Source organism: Pelobates fuscus, chromosome 7, assembly GCF_036172605.1.
Source record: "Pelobates fuscus isolate aPelFus1 chromosome 7, aPelFus1.pri, whole genome shotgun sequence".
NCBI classification, from domain to species: domain Eukaryota; kingdom Metazoa; phylum Chordata; class Amphibia; order Anura; family Pelobatidae; genus Pelobates; species Pelobates fuscus.
Genome location: NC_086323.1, coordinates 134,557,962 through 134,579,497, shown reverse-complemented (window position 1 = coordinate 134,579,497; position 21,536 = coordinate 134,557,962). Strand labels below are relative to the sequence as shown.

The 21,536-nt window shown below is 40.6% G+C and overlaps 1 protein-coding gene across 2 annotated transcripts in view; it reads right to left on the bottom strand.

The window, feature by feature from the left end:
- GRM7 (glutamate metabotropic receptor 7) overlaps positions 1-21,536 on the bottom strand; it is a 438,658-nt gene that overhangs the window by 47,999 nt on the left and 369,123 nt on the right. For both annotated transcript variants that reach the window (XM_063426679.1, XM_063426680.1), the window contains one exon: positions 2,382-2,628. In XM_063426679.1, coding sequence (XP_063282749.1) covers positions 2,382-2,628 — 247 coding nt within the window. The remainder of the gene's footprint in view (positions 1-2,381; positions 2,629-21,536) is intronic.

The window sequence follows — 21,536 nt, the reverse complement described above, 5'->3', positions numbered from 1 at the left end:
TAGTAGTTGCTGCCAAAGCACATATGACTTATGCACCCAAAACTCAGTTCTGGACTGCATAATGTGAGTTCTGTTAAAAAATGACGTCTGTAGTCAGCAAGCACAATGCACTAGTGAAAGACGTAATCAGTACAATTAGTAGCCTGTAGGACTGTGGACCCAAGCCGGAGATTAAATGCCTACAGTAAATTTTGTCCACTCCCTTTCTCCCTACAAGCTCTATTAATTGTCCACACTTATTGTCCCACCCATATTGTCCTCCCTATGCTCCCCTCCCTAGCCAAGACCATGCTTCACATTGGTGATCTGGTGTAGCGATCAGCGACATTTAGGACTCTGGTCACATGGTCTGTCACACTGTGGACCTGATTAGAAATTAGCGTTACATAACCTTTTGCACACCAGTTGCTGATTCGCCTACTCAGCTCAGCCAGACAGGAATTTTAGTGCAAGGCTTCCTCATCTCTACCAGAAGTCATTCTGTATACAATGTGCTCCTAGTGTGTGGCATAGGAAAATGCTAGCTCTGCAGTAAAAATGATCAAGATAAAAACTGCACATGACATATTTTAATGCTCTAACTTTTCCTAAGAGAGAAGATCAGTGGGATTGTCCTAGTTCATATAACAAACTGGTGTGGTGCGTGGCTGTTCTATAGACTTGTTATTATGTCTCAAAAAAAGTATTCCCAGCTGCAAGCTTTTGGACAATCATTTCAAGACTTCCATCTTTTGTGGCCATTGTCCTTTCATGTCTGTAGATGCCACTATGCTCCCTAAAGTGTGAGCCAGAGGATAGAGGAGCATGAAAAAAAAGAGTGTAATGGATTCATCCCTTGTACAGAGAAGGTACCATCACTCCCACGGGCCTTTTTAAAGTCATCATATGCTGAGTTTGATGAGGATTTCACTCCCAACAGAGAAAGAGCGACAGCAGAAACAGCAGAAAATGGGAACAAAACGGCCTATTTAGAAACTAGGACAGATAAAGATGGAATCGGGACTTAAATGACCTCACACATCCTATTTATAGCACCTAGATCCTTGTGTTAACACTTTGATGTCTCAAGATGTGCCATGTTTTCCTAACGGCATCTAGCAGGTAATCGATTGGTCCCATCCACCTAGCTTCTGCTGTTTGTTTCTTTGTAGAGCTTTCAGATCTCATTATGTAATTTACTCATGCTGTCTGAGCCATTTATATCATATTGTGAATCTGCAGAGCACTGGTAGCACTGTATCTTCAAACTGGATAGTGCTCCATCCATTTCTTATTTGCCCAAAGTCATAGAGTTTAAGGCTAGGCACATGTTCCCCAAAGAATTAGCAAACTAGGAAAAGTTATAAGTGTCTTGTGTGCTTATAACATATTTACCAATAGCTACCTGGCAAGGCACAACTGTAGTGCCAAAAGAAAAAAAGTCTAAAAAAAAAAAAAAAGAGAGATATTACAGACGTGTCTGAGTTCTACTGATTAATGACAATGGAGGGTAGTGTTGGAATAATTAAACTTTGCAGAACATAATTACATGTCAGTTTTTCCAGCCTAAATCAACAATGGGCAGGGTTTAAAATATATTTTTGTTTAATATATATTTTAGTAGACTGAAAACTTAGTGTAGCAGAGGTGGTTGTACCTCAGACTTCATTAATCTAGTACCTAAATGGTTAACTTGCAGGGGAGCCAAACCATCTGCATATTGGATATATGAGAAGAACTTTAATTGAGATTATCCAATTAGAAAACAACAATTGAAAGTCACAAGGCAAAAAAAATAGGACCACTTTACTCATTCCATTTCCAGCAGAGATACATTATGTCCAGCCTTGGCAGAAATAGATCCCTTTTATTTAACTCGGGAAACTGCACTCCCATCTTTACTTGAACCACAATTTAAATTCATTTAATTATCTTCCGAGAGTCAGGGGGTGACAATTCATAATAAGTCTTTGGCAATCACACTCAAACTATTCAGCACAATCTAACCTCTGAGGTGAAAAGCAAAATGCTAATAACAGAATCTACAGGGAGTGATAGGTCTTCAGGACAAAGAGTATACAAACGCTTTCTCATATATGCACCCGTATTGTATAACAATGCAGCTGCATATTGCTCTAGGGTAGGACACCTTACAGCAGGAACTAGTACATTCATAGGAGGTGGCATCTCAGAGTATGTCCTTCAAAGGTAAATTATAATTTAATGAAAAACTATTCCATTCTCCAACAGTCCTCTCCATATTTGTTTTGTAATGCTCTAGTCATATTTTTTCACATTAATCCTAGATTAAATTACATTAATTTATTTTCCATTAAGCATCAAAATGTTTTTGTGCCGTAGCACGAATTAGGTAGTCATATTTATTTGAATGCAGAACTTACTATTGGGGTTCACATTCTCGCAGAGTTCCGTCTTGGCCTCCCCATTAGGCCGGTCACTGGGTTTGTGCGAAAGGCGAGATGACATTGTTGCTGCTGTCACCACAGCTTTGAAACTTCGCTTGCGCTTTTGAACATTGAGCTCTGGGTGGAAGATGATGATATAGACCTTGGGCATGTAGAGCATCCCCAGAGCCACCGAGGCACTAAGGCTCATGGATATGGTTAGTGTAGTGGTCTGGATGTAGAGCTGGAAAAGAGAGTGAACAGAATTAGTTTAGTCAACAAGCTGCCCATTCTTTATCAACATTCACTGACTCGTGGACAATTCTATTAATAATAAAAGCACATATTGTTAATTCTAATAGGAAGCAAAAAAAAAAAAAAAACATGAATAATAGAATTTCAAGTAGCAACTATATATTACCCATGGAATTCAGGGTCAAATTTGTTACTACGTGTAGCAGGGATCTGTCTCCTGGCACTATACAACCTACCTAGTCTACATACCATTTATACCTAGTCTACATACATACCAAGTTCCCTCTTAACGGACATTATTTTAACATTTTTCTTTCTTTCTTTCTTTGTCTTGTTTGTGCATCCCTGGACATACTTATAAAATAGATAGTTCTATCCAGTTTAATAAACTATGTGGCCTTTTTCTGTATTTTGCCTCCCTAACAAAACTGTGAAATGGGAGTATCTGCTAAGCCTGTGCCTGAATATTTCTCTGGTGTCTGTGTTTATCACTGCAACAATTACTGAAGAGAAAAGGAAAGGGAAAGGGGGTGAGAGAGAATGCTTCAGTATAGTCTTCTGCCTTCCTGTCTTACATTCCCTAACTTCAACTCTCTATAATAATGATGAACAGAAAACCAAACTGATAAAGTTGCCAAGCTGTGACTATACTGGAGCAGGGTAATCTCCTTAAATCAGTACTTGTTGACTAAATTTATTATTTTTCATTTTTGAATTTGCTACCTTTAAAGGAAAAGCTAAACTCTGTGAAACTGCTGGAAGCCCTTGCATGGCTGCCTCTCATCTTTACCCTGCAATAAAGTGGTCTAGATGCCTATTGGGTCCCTTTAAGTCTCTTTATTTTCCAATACATCCAAGCTTTTTCGTCTTGCCTTTTTTTTGGAGGAGAGTGAGCTAAATGAGAGATAATAAGAGGTGAGCCTCACTGTGTTTATATTAAATAGATACTCCAGTGAACAAATACAAAAATAATTTAAAAATTCATGTTTAGTAGCTATAACCAAAATGAAAACCTGTATATGTTTAATGATACATTTTATCGGGTGTATATATAAAAACAGATTTAAAAAACTGCAGATGTTTTGTCCTCCCTTTCTAGCCCCGCCCAGACTTTCTGTGACTGTCCAATGACAGGCTTCCAAATGCAGTTCAATGAGACGTCTTTGGAAGGTAGATGATATGACCTAACCAAACCAGGAAGTAACAGGAGCGGTGGTGTGCTTGAAAGCCACGGGGCAGGGGGGAGAGGAGGGAGGGAGTAACCAGGTTAATTTATTAAAGTGTTAATTTTTTATGAAATTTGCAGTTTTTGTAAAATAAAAATAATTAGACACATTTGTCAGCAAGGTAAAGTGCTTTAGGGGTCTGGAGTGTCCTTTTAAGTGTACTGCTGTCCCAATCAACATTACAAAGGGCAGTGTCTCAAAGCAGCAAAATAAATGTGTCATCAAATGCATTTCATACAGACAGAATTCATAGCCTCAGAGATCAAAACCCACTAATATTATTTAACAAATAATGCAAATAGTATTCCAAGGTCATCTCCATATATATTTATATATATATATATATATATATATATATATATATACAAACCAAAAAAGGGAGCACACTGGGTCTTCACTAGTGATGTCGCGAACATAACATTTTCGGTTCGCAAACAGCGAACGCGAACTTCCGCAAATGTTCGCGAACCGGGCGAACCGCCATAGACTTCAATGGGCAGGCAAATTTTAAAACCCACAATAGTGATGGAAAAGTTGTTTCAAGGGGACTAACACCTGGACTGTGGCATGCCGGAGGGGGATCCATGGCAAAACTCCCATGGAAAATTACACAGTTGATGCAGAGTCTGGTTTTAATCCATAAAGGGCATAAATCACCTAACATTCCTAAATCACAATGGATATGGATTGACACCTGACATATGACATATTGACACCTTAACATATGGATTGACACCTGTCCTCAGAGACCCTGATACACACTGACACAGAGCAGAATTGGGACTGTTCCCCCTATATAGGGTCACTTGGTAGATATGGATTGACACCTGTCCTCAGGGACCCTGATACACACTGACACAGAGCAGAATAGGGACTGTTCCCCCTACAGAGGGTCACTTGGCAGATATGTATTGACACCTGTCCTCAGAGACCCTGATACACACTGACACAAAGCAGAATAGGGACTGTTCCCCCTATATAGGGTCACTTGGTAGATATGGATTGACACCTGTCCTCAGGGACCCTGATACACACTGACACAGAGCAGAATAGGGACTGTTCCCCCTACATAGGGTCACTTGGCAGATATGGATTGACACCTGTCCTCAGGGACCCTGATACACACTGACACAGAGCAGAATAGGGACTGTTCCTCCTACATAGGGTCACTTGGCAGATATGGATTGACACCTGTCCTCAGAGACCCTGATACACACTGACACAGAGCAGAATAGGGAATATTCACTAAATGCCAAACATTGTTATACAGGGGAATATTCAGTAAATAAGGATAAGTGGGCCTACTGTCCTCCCCCCCGGCCCCACCCGTGAGTAGTGGGTGGGGGCCATAAAAATAATGAGGGGGGGACCTACTGTATGATGTTGTATCGATCAGGTAGTGTAAGGGTTATGCCCGCTTCACAGTGACAGACCAAACTCCCCGTTTAACGCACCGCAAACAACCGCAAACAGTCCATTTGCACAACCGCAAACTCCCCATTTGCACAAGGTTGGATACCAAGCTAGCCATGTCCCGTTCCTTGTCCTCACTGATGTCATTGAAGGTCTCTTCCTCCACCCAGCCACGTACAACACCAAGGGTCCCCGAAAGGTGACAACAAGCCCACTGGGACGCCTGCTGTGTTTGGTCTTCCACCTCCTCAAAGCCACCTTCCTCCTCTGACTCCTCTTCTTCAGACTCCTCTCTCTGCGTTGCCTCTCTCTGCGTTATTATAAGATGTGTTAAGTAGTACTATTCTTATCAGTTTAATCCCTGTTACGAGTAGAGGACTATTTCCTTGTTTCGCCAAACCCCTTCAAAGATGGAAAAAGCAGTATGAGTGGAAGAAACAAGGAAATGTGGCCAGGTGGTGGTGCCAGCCCCACCGAGGGCTTGTACCCAGGTATGCTAATAAACTGAAAAAAGAAAAAATCTCCCAAGAAGGAGATCTAAAACTGGCATAGGAAAAGGTTAGACAACTATAATAAAGTGATACCTACAAATCCTAGTGAGCATAGGTGTATAATAGAGGGAGAAAGGGAAAGCAGAGTAATGCTTCCTAATACCGTGGTTAGTACCCTTTGTTAAAGTAAATTGAGTAATGGACAAAAGTCTTTATTGCATCATTTATAAATAACATAAATACTATACTCATTCCCATATAGTGGTTAATTGTGTAATAATGGTATTACTATTACCTATTATGTAATATTGCCAGGGGCAAGGAAATTCCCTCTAAATAGATGGGTATAGGCAGAGAGTATGGAGACCGGAGTGATGCTGTCATAAAAAGTGTCAATAAGGTGATATAAAGTTAAATGTATCACAGACACACAGCCACCCTTTCTCTTAGCTAGTTTCCAGAAATGCTGGATAGGTAGAAGGGCTATAAAGACTCAGAGAGGTCTAAGAAGAATCCTCTAAACTAGCCCTAATCTCCTTAAACACCTTCAAGGGTGTTCTAAGCTAAAGCTCAATCTAAACGTTTAGATGACTGCCTGATTTCCCATCACAGATGCTGGCTAGGAATAACACTGTGCAAGACAAAGAGAGGGTCTAAGTGCCCATAGTGCAGTAAAGTGTCCCTAGTGAAGTGAAAAAGAGAATAACGAGCTGGCGCCCAAGAGAAGAACGAGCTGGTGCCCTATCAGGGGACGTGTATGTGGCATCGATTTTAGGAACCAGGAGATGGAAAAAGATGCTTGGTCGGTCCTCCTACTTCAAATTTGGGGCACTGCGCGTGCAATCTAATGTGCCACCAGATAGGAATAGTACTACTTAACACACCACTCCTATCAGTTTAATCCCTGTTATGTGCCTTTTTTTGGTTTGGTTTTTGAAGCCACAGTGCAGCACCAGAGGCCCGAAAAATTAGGCATGTACACATGCCTGAAAAATTAGGTATTGTTGCAGCCGCTGCTGTAGCAGCGGCCAGAAAAATTTATGTTTGTTTCCCAGGCAGAAAGTGCCCTAAAACATTGCGGCTTGAACCCTAGTTGGTGGCGGATAAGTCACGCAAGTCAACCGGCATTCAGAGCTAAAATACAGCAGCCTGTGGACCATTTTTAGCCCAAGGCAGCTCATCTCATCAGGCCTTTTTTAGTCGAATGTATCGCCCACTGTCAGTCCCTTCGGGATCCATCCCTCATTCATCTTAATAAAGGTGAGGTAATCTAGACTTTTTTGACCTAGGCGACTTCTCTTCTCAGTGACAATACCTCCTGCTGCACTGAAGGTCCTTTCTGACAGGACACTTGAAGCGGGGCAGGCCAGAAGTTCTATCGCAAATTGTGATAGCTCAGGCCACAGGTCAAGCCTGTACACCAAGTAGTGAAGGGGTTCATCGCTCCTCAGAGTGTCGATATCTGCAGTTTAGGCTGCTACCTGTCGGTCGAGTCGTTCTCTGATGGTGGATCCCGAAGGGCTGTGGCGATGCGTAGGACTTAAAAAGCTCCGCATGTCCTCCATCAACAACACGTCTGTAAAGCGTCCTGTCCTTGCCGGCGTGGTCGTGGGAGGAGGAGGATTACTTTCACCTCTTCCCCTGTTAGATTCCCGTTGTGCTGTGACATCACCCTTATACGCTGTGTAAAGCATACTTTTTAATTCAGTTTGCAAATGCTGCATCCTTTCCGACTTGTTGTAATTTGGTAAAATTTCAGCCACTTTCTACTTATACCGGGGGTCTTGTAGCGTGGACACCCAGTACAGGTCGTTCTCCTTCAGCCTTTTTATACGAGGGCCCCTCAACAGGCACGACAGCATGAAAGACCCCATTTGCACAAGGTTGGATGCCGAGCTACTCATTTCCCGTTCCTCCTCCTCAGTGATCTCAATGAAGGTATGTTCTTCCCCCCAGCCACGTACAACACCACGGGTACCAGATAGGTGACAACGAGCACCCTGGGATGTCTGTTGTGGTTGGTCTTCCTCCTCCTCAAAGCCACATTCCTCCTCTGACTCCTCTTCCTCACAATCCTCTTCCAGCGTTGCCGCACGTCCAGCAAGCGATGCTGATAAGGCTGTTTCTGGTGGTGATGGTGACCACAACTCTTCCTCTTCCTCTTCACGCTCATCTACGGCCTGATCCAGCACTCTTCGCAGGGCACGCTCCAGGAAGAAAACAAATGGTATGATGTTGCTGATGGTGCCTTCGGTTCGACTGACTAGGTTTGTCACCTCCTCAAAAGGACGCATGAGTCTAGAGGCATTGCGCATGAGCGTCCAGTAACGTGGCAAAAAAAATCCTAGCTCCCCAGAGGCTGTCCTAGCACCCCGGTCATACAAATATTCATTAACGGCTTTTTCTTGTTGGAGTAGGCGGTCGAACATTAGGAGTGTTGAATTCCAACGTGTCGGGCTGTCGCAAATCAAGCGCCTCACTGGCATGTTGTTTCGCCGCTGGATATCTGCAAAGTGCGCCATGGCCGTGTAGGAACGCCTGAAATGGCCACACACCTTCCTGGCCTGCTTCAGGACTTCCTGTAAGCCTGTGTACTTATGCACAAAGCGTTGTACGATCAGATTACACACATGTGCCATGCACGGCACATGTGTCAACTTGCCCAACTTCAATGCCGCCAACAAATTTGTTCCGTTGTCACAAACCACTTTGCCAATCTCCAGTTGCTGCGGAGTCAGCCACTTTTCCACCTGTGCGTTCAGGGCGGACAGGAGTGCTCTGCTTTCAAGCAAGTCAAACCCAAGATGGCGTGACACTGCCTTATCCGGGACGTGGAATAGTACCTGGGGAGCTGGGGGGTGCCGTTGATGTGGAGCAAGACGCAGCAGCAGAAGAGGACTCAGCTGAGGAGGTTATGGAAGAGGATGGAGTAGGAGGAGTAGAGCAGGTGGCAGCAGGCCTGCCTGCAAGTCGTGGCGGTGTCACCAACTCCTCTGCAGAGCCGCGCATTCCATGCTTGGCAGCCGTCAGCAGGTTTACCCAATGCGCAGTGTAGGTGATATACCTGCCCTGACCATGCTTTGCAGACCAGGTATCAGTGGTCAGATGGACCCTTGCCCCAACACTGTGTGCCAGACATGCCATTACTTCCTTTTGCACAATTGAGTACAGGTTGGGGATTGCCTTTTGTGAAAAGAAATTTCGTCCGGGTACCTTCCACTGTGTTGTCCTAATAGCTACAAATTTTTTGAACACCTCAGACTCCACCAGCTTGTATGGTTAAAGCTGGCGGTCTAATAGTTCAGACAAGCCAGCTGTCAGACGCCGGGCAAGGGGGTGACTTTGTGACATTGGCTTCTTACGCTCAAACATGTCCTTGACAGACACCTGACTGTGGGCAGATGATCGGGAACTGCTCAAGGCGAGAGACGGAGTGGCGGATGGTTGAGAGGGGGCAAGGAGGACAGCAGTGGTTGATGTGGCTGAAGATGCTGGACCAGGAGGAGGATGGCAGCTTTGAGTTTGTGTGCTGCTTGTACTCATGTGTTGATCCCATAGGCGTTTGTGATGTGCGATCATGTGCCTACGCAAAGCAGTTGTACCTAGGTGGGTGTTGGACTTCCCACGACTCAGTTTCTTTTGGCACAGGTTGCAAATGGCATCGCTGTTGTCAGAGGCAGACACACAAAAAAAATTCCACACTGCTGAGCTCTGCAATGACGGCATTCTGGTGGTGGACACAGCATGCGTTGATTGGCGTGCTGTCGGGCTGACCCCGGGTGCCGATGCATGCTGTCTGACTGCCACTAGCTCCTTGCGACGACCTCCCCCTGCTTACAACTCGTCTCCTCCTCCTCTCTGTCTCCCCATCTGAACTTTCGCCCTATTCTTCTTCTTGCCGAGCAGGCACCCACGTGACATCCATGGACGCATCGTCATCATCAACCGCTTCACTTGTGTCTGACAACTCAGCAAAGGAAGCAGCAGCGGGTACAACATCATCATCATCACACCGTACGTCCATGTGTGTAATGCTGCCTGCCTGAGACATATCCCTGTTATCTACATCCTCTGGCAATAATGGTTGCGCATCACTCATTTCTTCAAACGGATGTGTAAATAACTCCTCTGACAGATAAAGTGAAGCAGCTGTGGTGCTAGTGTTGGTGGTGGCAGCAGGCGGATGAGTGGTATCTTGAGAGGTGCCCAAAGCTAAGCTGGAGGAGGATGGTGCGTCAAGGTTCCGAGCGGAAGCTGTAGAAGATTGGGTATCCTGTGTTAGCCAGTCAACTATGTCCTCAGAACTTTTCAAGTTCAGGGTACGTGGCCTCTGAAAACTGGGCATTATTCTAGGGCAAAAGGGAATCACAGCACCACGACGGCCCCTGCGGGGTGGCCTGCCTCTGCCTGTCATTTTTTGGGGGATTAGTGGTACTATGCGTGCAAGCTACTGTGAGACCAGATATGAGTGGCACTGTGCAGTGGCAGAGGTTGGCAGAGTACACGCTGTGGGCCTGACACACCCGTTTGAAGACAACTAACTGCTATTCAATCTATAACAGGGAAAAAATGTTTTAGTTTTTAAATGCACACTATTGTGACACCAGATATGAGTGGCAATGTGCACTGGCAGAGGTTGGCAGAGTACACGCTGTAGGCCTGACACACCTGCTTGAAGACAACTAACTGCTATTCAATCTATAACAGTGAAAAAAGTTTTTGGGTTTTTAAATGCACGCTATTGTGACACCAGATATGAGTGGCACTGTGCATTGGCAGAGGTTGGCAGAGTACACGCTGTAGGCCTGACACACACACTTGAAGACAACTAACTGCTATTCAATCTATTACAGTCAAAAAAGTTTTTTGGTTTTTAAATGCACGCTATTGTGACACCAGATATGAGTGGCACTGTGCACTGGCAGAGGTTGGCAGAGTACACGCTGTTGGCCTGACACACAGACGCTTGCAGACAACTAACTGCTATTCAATCTATTACAGTGAAACATTTTTTTTGTTTTTAAATGCAAGCTATTGTGACACCAGATATGAGTGGTGGCACTGGGCAAGTGGGCACAGTATCCACTGTGAGCCTGACACAGAAGCTGGCAGGCAGGCAACTGCAATTAGATTACACAGGAAAAAAAGCAGACTGATGTTCTAGCCCTAACAAGGGCTTTTTGGGGTGCTGTCCTTACAGCAGAGATCAGATGAGTCCTTCAGGACTGTAGTGGACACTGAATACACTAGCCTAGCTATCCATTTCCCTATCAAATGAGCAGCAGCTACACTTTCCCTCCTCTATCTAAGAATGCAGCTTCAGAATGAATCTAAAATGGATGCTCTACAGGAGGTGGGAGGGTCTGGAAGGGAGGGTCTGCTGCTGATTGGCTGGAATGTGGCTGCTGACTGTGAGGCACAGGGTCAAATTTACTCAATGATGATGAATAGGGGGCGGATCGAACCAGCCGTGGCGAACGCGAACACACTATGTTCCCCAGGAACTATTCGCCAGCGAACCGTTCGGTACATCACTAGTCTTCACTGATAAAGACCCAAGGAGGGTCGAAACGTTGATTTTCTGTTACCCACAGTTCATGTATTTTTTATAATACAGTAAATACTTTTGTTTCACTTCAGTGAAGACCCAGTGTGCTCCCTTTTTTGGTTTGTTTATATATTACGTGGGCTTGCACCTAGGCATTTAATTAAGTTTTTAAACTTTCGATTTAAGAAGGAGTGCCCTGCTGATCTATTTTTTTGTATATATATATATATATATATATATATATATATATATATATACACATACTACTTTCTTAAAATACATAAATCAAAACCTTCCCTTGAGAACTCCTATGTTGAGTCAATTGAATTTTGAGTCAATTTCTACAGATGAGTGCCTAGAGTCACAATCCCTGTAATAAATTACTGGAAAGGGTGCAATGCATGACAAGCATAAAATTGGAATTCCAAATTTCCCGGAAAAATTTATACACATTCATCATGCATGGAAAAATCATTTTTATACACAGTTCCAAATGTATATAAAAGTCATGTATAAAGGGACATTTTTCTAACCTTATTCACATACAAAAGTTCTCCTCAAGAATAGAACTGCAGGATGCTTGTGAGGCCCAAGAGTATTACAGATTTTTTTTTCATGTCATATATCGAACAAGATGCCCATTGGCTATTGTCAAAACATTGACAGCTTTTGGATTTCAACAAATAAAGCAGAACTGTATTATAACAAGGTTATTGACTGAAGTGTGAATTGTCAGGAATTAGAAGTGATTACAAATAAAAATTTTGCAACGATCTGCAGGTCGGCAATGGGGTTGACCGAAACATCTAACTGGCATGCTGCTTATAGCTTAGTGTGCATGCTTGTTGACCATAAAACTCCGCTAACCACCATACTCCCACACCCATGCTGGTTTCTTACCTCGTGGTATTGGAAAACAAACATAAAATGCCATCCTCAACTGAGTAGGAAAAGTTGTGGCTTTATTTTGCATGCACAGGTGCCCTGTCTTTCATTTCCATATGGATTAGTGACGCAAGCCATGCTAACAAATTAATTATTAGAAATCAATTATAGAGAAAGAATCTGCTGAACACTATGACTTCCTGGTTTTAAAGGTACTTACTGGACAACCATTACAGTCAATGGGTTTAATGCAAAAGAGGCCCAACAAGTTATTTTTCATTGAGCAAGGAAGCAAAAGCTGTCATTAAGTTAAGTTGATCGAACATGATTGGCTGAGTCACTTTTTTTCCCCCTGGGTTCAGTATAGAAGATATCTAGCAAATACAGAAACCTCAAATGAGTGTATCCTCTTATTGTGTCATTTTTTATGTGTCGTCTTGCCAATATTTGAATGCATTACCGACATACACCTTTCTTATACTGTTGGATAAGCTTTGCAAATGATTTAATATTTGTAATACCTAATAAAAGTTTATCTCTGGATAAATTTTTAAAATGATTTAATATTATGAACTATAATTACATGTTGTAGTTTGCTGATCATTTTCTATATATGATATATTTGTTGATATTTAAATAATTAGAAAAAATAATTTGAAAAGTGTATCCAAAAAAATTCAATCAGTTGGAAAGCTTAGCCGACAATAATTAATCAAGTAAGCAGTAAACAGTAAGTTGAGACCATATGCATTGATTTCATAGTTTTGTATTTATTTTTAAATGTATTTTTGGATAAAAAAAATTAAATATTAAATTAAATAGATTTTCTCACCCCGCCTGGGTGGCATACGCATTCCTTAGCCTCATATCATCTGATAGTTCTGTGCAGTATCTTAGCTGTTCCTAAAACTGCAATCTTCTGGACAGCGATCTCAGATGGAAATTGTTGATCACAAAATATCAAAATATGATTTTTTTTTAAATGTCATAATTGTAAAAGTTTATCAAAAAATATTAAATAGTTTGAAAAGCTTATTTAAAAATGTTACGCTGAAGCCTAAGTCCGCTTGTGCCGTGGCCTTCAGGCCGAATGATTCCCCTTTGCAACATTCCTTAGGAGTTAGGAGAGTTAACTGTAGATTTTTAGGTTTGCTCTTGATGGCCAATTTCCATTTGTAAGATCACCATTTTATTCTCAGCTATTGTGCTGGTTTGCACCTGTTACATTTTATTTATCTGCAAAATGGACACTGTATATCATATGTCTTTTGATTAACATGTTTTCACACGCTATAAACGGCATGTACCTTTATTATTATTATTTTTTTTTTAAATATAGCTTTTTTTTTTCTTAATATGCAGAACATTTTAAAAATCTAAATGTTGTATGTGAGAAATGACTAATTTATAACTCCCCTTGGTGTTAAAGCATTCCTTTATTTCTAGAGAATAATTTGCACATTGTGCCTCATTTTAATGTCATAAAAAGTAGAACCAATTATATTTTGAAGTTAGTTTATTCTTTATTCTATTCATTTGTTTATACAATGCTGAATAGGAAGTGACGACTGAAACAAAATAAAAAATGCAATTTACTGGCAGTCGGTTACATCTCACTATGTTCATGGGCTGCTGAATCCTCCATAATCATCCGTGTGTTTAAGTTTTTGCTGTTTGTCACTCTAATGTAGCCCTGTAAGTTATTGAGGAATAAATTGGTACTCTGTAAATGAATGTTAATAAAGTGTCAAAAATCATGTTTGGAACTAGGAGTACATTAGCACAGAGCTGTGCATCAATTCAACTCTCGTGTTGCAGATATACCTTGCTAAAATACTAATGTCGACTTAACTATGATTATCTCATGAATGAGAAGAAAACAGGCAGCACAGTGTGTAAAAAGACCGATGTACGAAAGAGACATCAAGATTCTTTAGCTGGAAGAAATGCTTACACAGCCGACTTCTCTAATCCAGGGAATTTTCTATTAATAGGCCCAGCTAAGAACTTGTGACCTAAAATCAATCATTTAATTAGAAATCAGAGGCCAATGTAATGACAGATCGGTTAGTCACAACACCGCAGAAGAACTTGGGAGGTGGAGAACGATAAATCCATACATCGAGACACTTAAGAGACCTGTGTGAGCCCAAGTACCGATGCTAAAACAAAAACCACTGGAGTTATGATTTTAAAACAAATAGCAATTTTAGAGGGAAATGATAGACAAACAGTGTTTTGTGGCTTAATTACCTTCTGAATCGTGTAGTGGTTCCTGTCACTATTCATATTATGAATACTTTTTCACATAATTTTTATGTCGTATATGTGGATAAAAGTAACATGGGATTTTGCGAGTTGCCATCTTGCTACTCTAGTATATGTCCAATGTGATAATTATTGAGATAGCACCGGGTTTTTTAAATTCAAAAACGCGGTGTGTTAATATAGAGTAGATATCCGTTTAGGCCGTTTTTGCAAGTAGTTCAATGCCAGCATAAAGTAACTGGCTTATTTTATCTGCATAAGTAGTACGTGTTCCAAGAAATCTTGTATTTATACATGTTAGGTATTACAATTAAAATTGCAACTGAGCACACACAAGGAAAAAACGGTCATTTAGATCTAATTTAAAAGTGTCCTTTCAAGCAAACTGAAAATAAAAATATAATAATAATAATAATAATAATATATATTAATTTGCAATACATGGTTGGGTAACTAAATACAACTGGATTAATACTGCTTATCTTCTAGCAGACATTTTTTGTGACCAATCTCTGGTGAGTTAACTTGAGAGAGAGGACCATGTAAAAACTAAAAACTCTGTCTAAAGTTGTCTAAACTCTGTCTAAAAAAAAAATCAGTTTAGAGGGCAAGCATGAAAAACTGCTTGCCACTAGGGAAGTTCCAGAAAAGGCCACCCTTGTATTGAGCCATGTGTAAGGTATCTTGTTGATGTGGATAAAGGAATTCAACAGGGTCTCAATTTGTTCCAAGCCCAGACTGTTATCATTCTGCTAATTTAGGACTAACACATATTTTCTAAATAGGAACTATCATTTCATTTTATCCAATCCTTTTTGTGGATGTATAACTTATAATAAATTAAAGGGTAACTGTTACTGTGGCAAAAGTAACCTCGCCACTGGTGCTTGAAGGGGCCTGTTTGCCAGTCTCCTCCCTCAGGACTATGGGCCATGCAAAAAAGCTCATAAAGGACCTTGTTTGTGCCTTTTTTGCTATTCTGTTCAGTAAATTGCATTCCCCTCCTATTTTAACATTGTCCCGTTCGGCTACCGAACAACCTCACCAACCAGGGACCACCCGGGAGCTTTTTGACACCTATTAAGAACTTGGAACGTTTCTCACCGCAGTGTTCTGATTGCTTGTCTGGGTGGCCGCAATTCCTATGGACAACCACAAGGTTGCGCATGAACGCAGGCAGCGGTGTTTGGGCATGAATCTCATGCAACTGAAATCGGAACACAGAAACTTCCATAATTGCCTGTGTTCGGTTCTATACAAGTTAGAAGGGCATTGTTCGGTGGAAGTGTTTGCCTTGATGAGGGGAACAAGCTCCAGGGTAAGAACATTGACTCTGTTCAGTAGTTTAATCATAGCCCTGATTCTCTGAAACTATTTTGGGCATTGGACCATTCGTGCGGTCGGTCAAACAAATGACTTCCAGGAAATTCCTGAACTTCTGAACTGATCTGGGGGATTTTTTGATATGTCACCCAGATCAGGGCTATCAGGGGATGTAACAGTTTTGGGTGGCTTGCATGGTTTAAAGGTAGTTTGGGGGTTTTAGAAAAATGTGTGTTTTTCTTCCTGTAGATAATTGAGTTAGTACAGTCCATGACTCAATTATCTCCCAGGTACAGAGGAGGGATTATCTGGTTATGTATGGGAGTGTCCTGGATCTGAGAGCCAATGTGGTTGTGTAATTGTTTATACTGTGGTTTACTATCAGGTCCGGAGGGGAGTGCCCCTTGCATGGGGACTTGCATATAAGGCCAGTTGTGGCTATCATTAAACGAGTTCCTGCTTACCCTCAACATAGAGCCTCGTCTCATGTGTGGGGGAAACGGCTGTATCTACCCTGGGGATTGCTATATCACTATACTCCTCTGGGTTATAATCATTTGCTCTTATAATAGCAGCCTGCTACACTCTCGTGGAGGAGAGGTCAACCCACTGGAAGCTGGATCCTGGTCTTGGGTCCAGGGTGGGTGGAGGACAGCGAGACCCCAACCAAGCTGTAACGCTAGAAGTGGGGACTACAGTGCTGATGGTGACTGGTGGAGTGTTGTAATTACTCAATGAGAACTAGGAGCATCGATTGGCGGAGGCACCTGTTCGGGGTACCAGGCGGTCCGTAACAGTCACCTCCCATAATTTTTTCATATCAGTGTTCATTGTGCCCTATATTTAACATATATGTATTTGTGAAATGTGCAAACTAAAATTACATACAGAAATACATACGTCTTTATCATGGAACTGGGTGCCTCCATCTTAGCTCTCTGTCAATCATTGTTATAAGCTCTGTCCAAATGCAATTGGAAGCCGCATAGCTTGCACCGGCTTTGCCGTTTCTGAATTGGATTGAGATGTAATTTGCTAAATCTTTAATAGGATAGTTTTCAACGTTTTTTTATTTTTTATTAAATAATACCAATGCCAGATACATTATAGTTCCCCTTTAAGTACAACAGAAGTGTTTGGTGGGAAATATGAGCACAGGTAACTTTATGAAGACTGTTGATTATCTCCCTGAAGATTATGTTCATGTGACTTTGTTTATGCCTAAACCTTCACATCAGGATGAGTAGTCACAAATTGTTCTCTCAAGTTGGTATCCTACTGAAATCAGCAGGAATACACGCGGTGAGTGAAGTTTATAGACATTGTCTACCATGCACAGGCTTGTGAGTGAAATCCACTGCCGTTTAAGTGACCTGCAGACAACTTTTTTAAGAATTGCCAATTCCCGCACAGAACTGGATACGCGAGGCACCTGATGTATGTGTTTTCTTGCAATATCACTTCACCCCACCATTTACATTTAGCATTGCTGTAGATTATCAGAAAATGGTTGAAACTGCAATCATTAATAGAAGAAGAAGCCATCAATTTAAGTAATTAAGCCTTTGTTAAGTATAATTTCCCTTGAGGGAGTAGATATCATGCCCAGCAGTTATATGCTTGAATTGTTATAGTTATTGATGACCATTAGAGGTAAACTCACCATCACAATAATAACGAATAGAGTAATGAAGTTCAGGGTATAATTTCCTAGTGCTTGCTAGTAATTCAGCTGAACTAATCACGTCCTGAAAGGTGGCTAATCATTCCAAGCTTCAGGCTGGAATCAAATTTCTTCATGTTTGCCATGGGCACAATATTTTATCTCCACCTCATCTAGACATTTCCCCTGAGTAGTGGAATGTTGAGGTCAGGTTTGCCTGTGCAGAGTCCTCACTAGTGGAGTAATAATGTCTAAGGTATCCTTACATAAATCACAATATATTCAAAACCAATACAAAGTATACGTATTCTTATGCTGAATGAGAGGAGAGGATGTCAAAATGAAAGAGAAAATCTATGGTGGAGCTGAATATATATATATATATATATATATATATACACACACACACATAATAATGTATAATATAATAATGTATTAATATACATATTATGTACAGTGCTTACAATTTCAGGTCCTACTCTCATAGATGGACCTAAAATTACCAGGTTCCATGGTATGGGATGAATTTATACCTGTCAGTTATATAGTATTAAATCTTAAAAAGGATAAAAGGTGGATTGGCGCTTAGTGTGCAGATATGAGTACAACAACCCCCAGTGTCTTAAATCACTTAAATGACACTAGATAAATAGATAGAGGTCATGAATAATGGGGGGTGTAAGAGTAAACAACAATATGTAGAAATATATACTTAATATTATGAGTGTAGAGCCTCCTGATCTATCTGAAAAAACAATATAAAACCAATCATAGCATAATACTGTATATCAGCAAATATAGATCTATTAAAGAGGTAATTGGTCACTCACACTCTCCAGAGCCACAACAAGCAGGCAGTTGAATAATTAGCTTATTCAGGCTGTGAGCTTCACTTGTATCCTTCCTTGTCCCGCATAAAGTATGAGGATATCCAATGTAGTAAAAGTAAAATAAACTTTACTGGATAAAACTCACAGGAAACAGCAATAGAATAAGCTTAAAAAAAAAGGTAACTAAAAGTCCACAAATACTAACACGTTTCAACCTGGATCGGTCTTTTTCAAAGTGTATGCTGGACTCTTCTTCATTATGGTTTACATCTCGTTCTTTATGCAGTACCAAGAAGGTGACTCCATACAAGTGAAGCTCACAGCCTGAAAAGCTAATTATTCAACTGCCATCATAGCCAGAGCCTGCTTGTTGTGACTCTGGAGAGTGTGAGTGACCAATTACCTCTTTAATAGATCTATATTTGCTGATATACAGTATTATGCTATAATTGCTTTTATATTGTTTTTTTCAGGCAGATCAGGAGGCTCTACACTCATAATATTAAGTATATATTTCTACATATAGTTGTTTACTCTTGCACCCCCAATTATTCATTACCTCTAACTAATTATACCTGTCAGTGCTGAATTGTCACTTGCCAATGCCTAGTGCACGAATAGAAGTTTTGCTCCATGCTAATTATCTATTATATATTTTCTGCAAACCCTTAGATGTGAGCTCAGCATAAACTAGGACGCAGTTGACATGTCTGCCAGCACTAAGCATTTCTGTTCAGTGCATCAGGCTTAAGCATACTGCTTAAAGACCATTTGGAGAGCACAACTGAAATATTCTTGAATGGTAAAATGTCCTGAGATAGAATAGCACAGAGTAATTAAAGCTATTAATGAGCACTCGCCACACCTCCCCTGACTGTGACTCACACAGCCTGCATGGCAAAAAAATATTCATTTTCAATCAGTTGTTAACTTTAGAAGTTTGTATCTCCTGTCCTGTAAATCAAATGTTAATCACACACATGAGGTTCCTGCAGGGTCTATAAATGCTATTAACAGAGCAGGAAATTTAGAAATTCTAAATATAACATACTGTGTAATAAGGGAAATGTAAACATTAGATGTCTCTTTACAGGAAGTGTTTAGGAAGGCTGTGTAAGTCACATGCAGGGAGGTGTGACAAGGGCTACATAAACAAAGTGATTTAACTCCTAAATAGCAGAGAATTGAGCAGTGAGACTGCAGATGTATGATGTATACACTAAAACCACTTAATTGAGTTAAAGTTGGTTTGGTGCCTATAGTATCATGTTTAAATTCGTACATAAATAGCTAAACCAGAACAAATTAACTAAATAATGTGAATGTCAGAATAAGCTCACTACCTTTCTCACATCACATTCCTAGCTAGAAATGAGTTAATATACACATACCAAGTGGTCACAAAGATTTAGTTAATGTTGATGCTGCATATCTGACATTCAGATAAATACCTTCAAAGCAGTTTTATTTAATCCAAAATGCAAAGATATTAAATGCATTCGTTATTGTAATTTAAACTCTTAGCTCATTTTAAACAAAATCCTTTTCAGCTAATATTCCTTTATGCCTAAAAATGTTTGCATTTTTTATTATCTGCAGTGCTTCGCAATTTTAGAAAGGGGTTTGTTAGATGTAAAGAAGGCCAGCCCGGCTCAAACAAGCTTACAACCATATATATATAATTATTTGTTTGCCCAAGGACATTTACTCATGAGGTGGTCGGACTGGGATTCAAACATAGGTTTCCCAGCTCTACGGTAGTGATTACCACTGCATTTAATGACACCTAATAAATCTGAGTTCAATAATAGTATGTGGATAATTAAATCCACCACTTACAAGTGGGCCCCTTAAATCTTTCACTTAGGGCACAGACAGGCAAAAAGTTAGCCAATCCCTAGCTGCGGTGGAAACAAGATTCCCACATTGCTTTTCTATTCTTAATGCTTTTCCATCCCTGGCTTAGGACCTTGAGCACTGAATTTATCATACAAACTTTTAACAATATTCCTTGATATCTATGGTAGCATAAATTTAACGCAACTTGGTAGACTGCTCCCATTTTTTGTTTTCCCACTCGCCGCTCTATTGAAGTTGTATTGGAGCTGTGTTTTGCCATATTCAGTGTTACTGCAGTTAGATTAAATACAAGCTTTAAGCTCTTCTCTGCCTCTCACTCCCCGAAGAATCATTGAAGATGGATTTTATTTTTATGCTATTTTGACCATGTCTCTTCTTCTGGTTCGAGGAGATATTCCGATAAAAGGATATAAAATAAAAAACCTCTGCAGTCCTTCATACTTTTGTAGCGCTGTGTAAGAGCAACTTAATACACAAAGATACCGTACCTCTAAAAAAAACCAAAAAAAAAAACGTAGCATCCATTATAAGATGGGAAAAATAGCAGCACTGTCTCCACAGAATGGAAGCTTATAAATTAAAGTCTAGCTTTTGCAGAAAAAGCAGAGCTATTCCTGAAAAAGCACTCACCTCCGATGTATATAAATGTTACTGCTGCCCCCTTCATTTTTTTTCCATTTTCATGTGTTAGCTTTCTTTATTTAGGTATAACCACTTTCCCATATCTCTTCCAAATCATTTTCCAGTTTAATATTCAAAATTTCAAATGGTCAAAGAGGGAGACTTGTAATTTAGGGTGTGCTGATAGGTGTGAACAAGGCCCATGCATGGGCTATTCAAGTAATTTAGAAGGAGCACAAAGCAAAAACAGTACACCAATTGAATCACATTTACCAGAAACCACTGTCCAGCGTAGGCTTATGGGACATAAAATTCAACAGCCTCCAGTACTTATTTTCATAAACATGAATGAGTGAAACTTGTCAGCAATCTAATAGATATTGCTGAGTTGTATCTATTAACGTTCCAAACAGCTGCAATTATTGTTTTTTCCAAGAATGACACAACTAGCAGCCACACATACATTCAGAACGTCCCTGCTTAAACAGAATATGTGGTCTTTTTTCTGATAAATATTCTGAACATCACAGAGTTATTTACTAAAGTGAGAATTCAAATTTAATTTCAAATTTAAGTCTAAAGTAGCTGAACTGAAAGCACGACTGAAAGAGAATGTTTCCTTAAAGGACCACTATAGGCACCCAGACCACTTCAGCTCAATGAAGTGGTCTGGGTGCCAGGTCCCTCTTGTTTTAACCCTGCAGCTGAAAACATAGCAGTTTCAAAGAAACTGCTATATTTCACTGATGGTTAAACCAGCCTCTAGTGG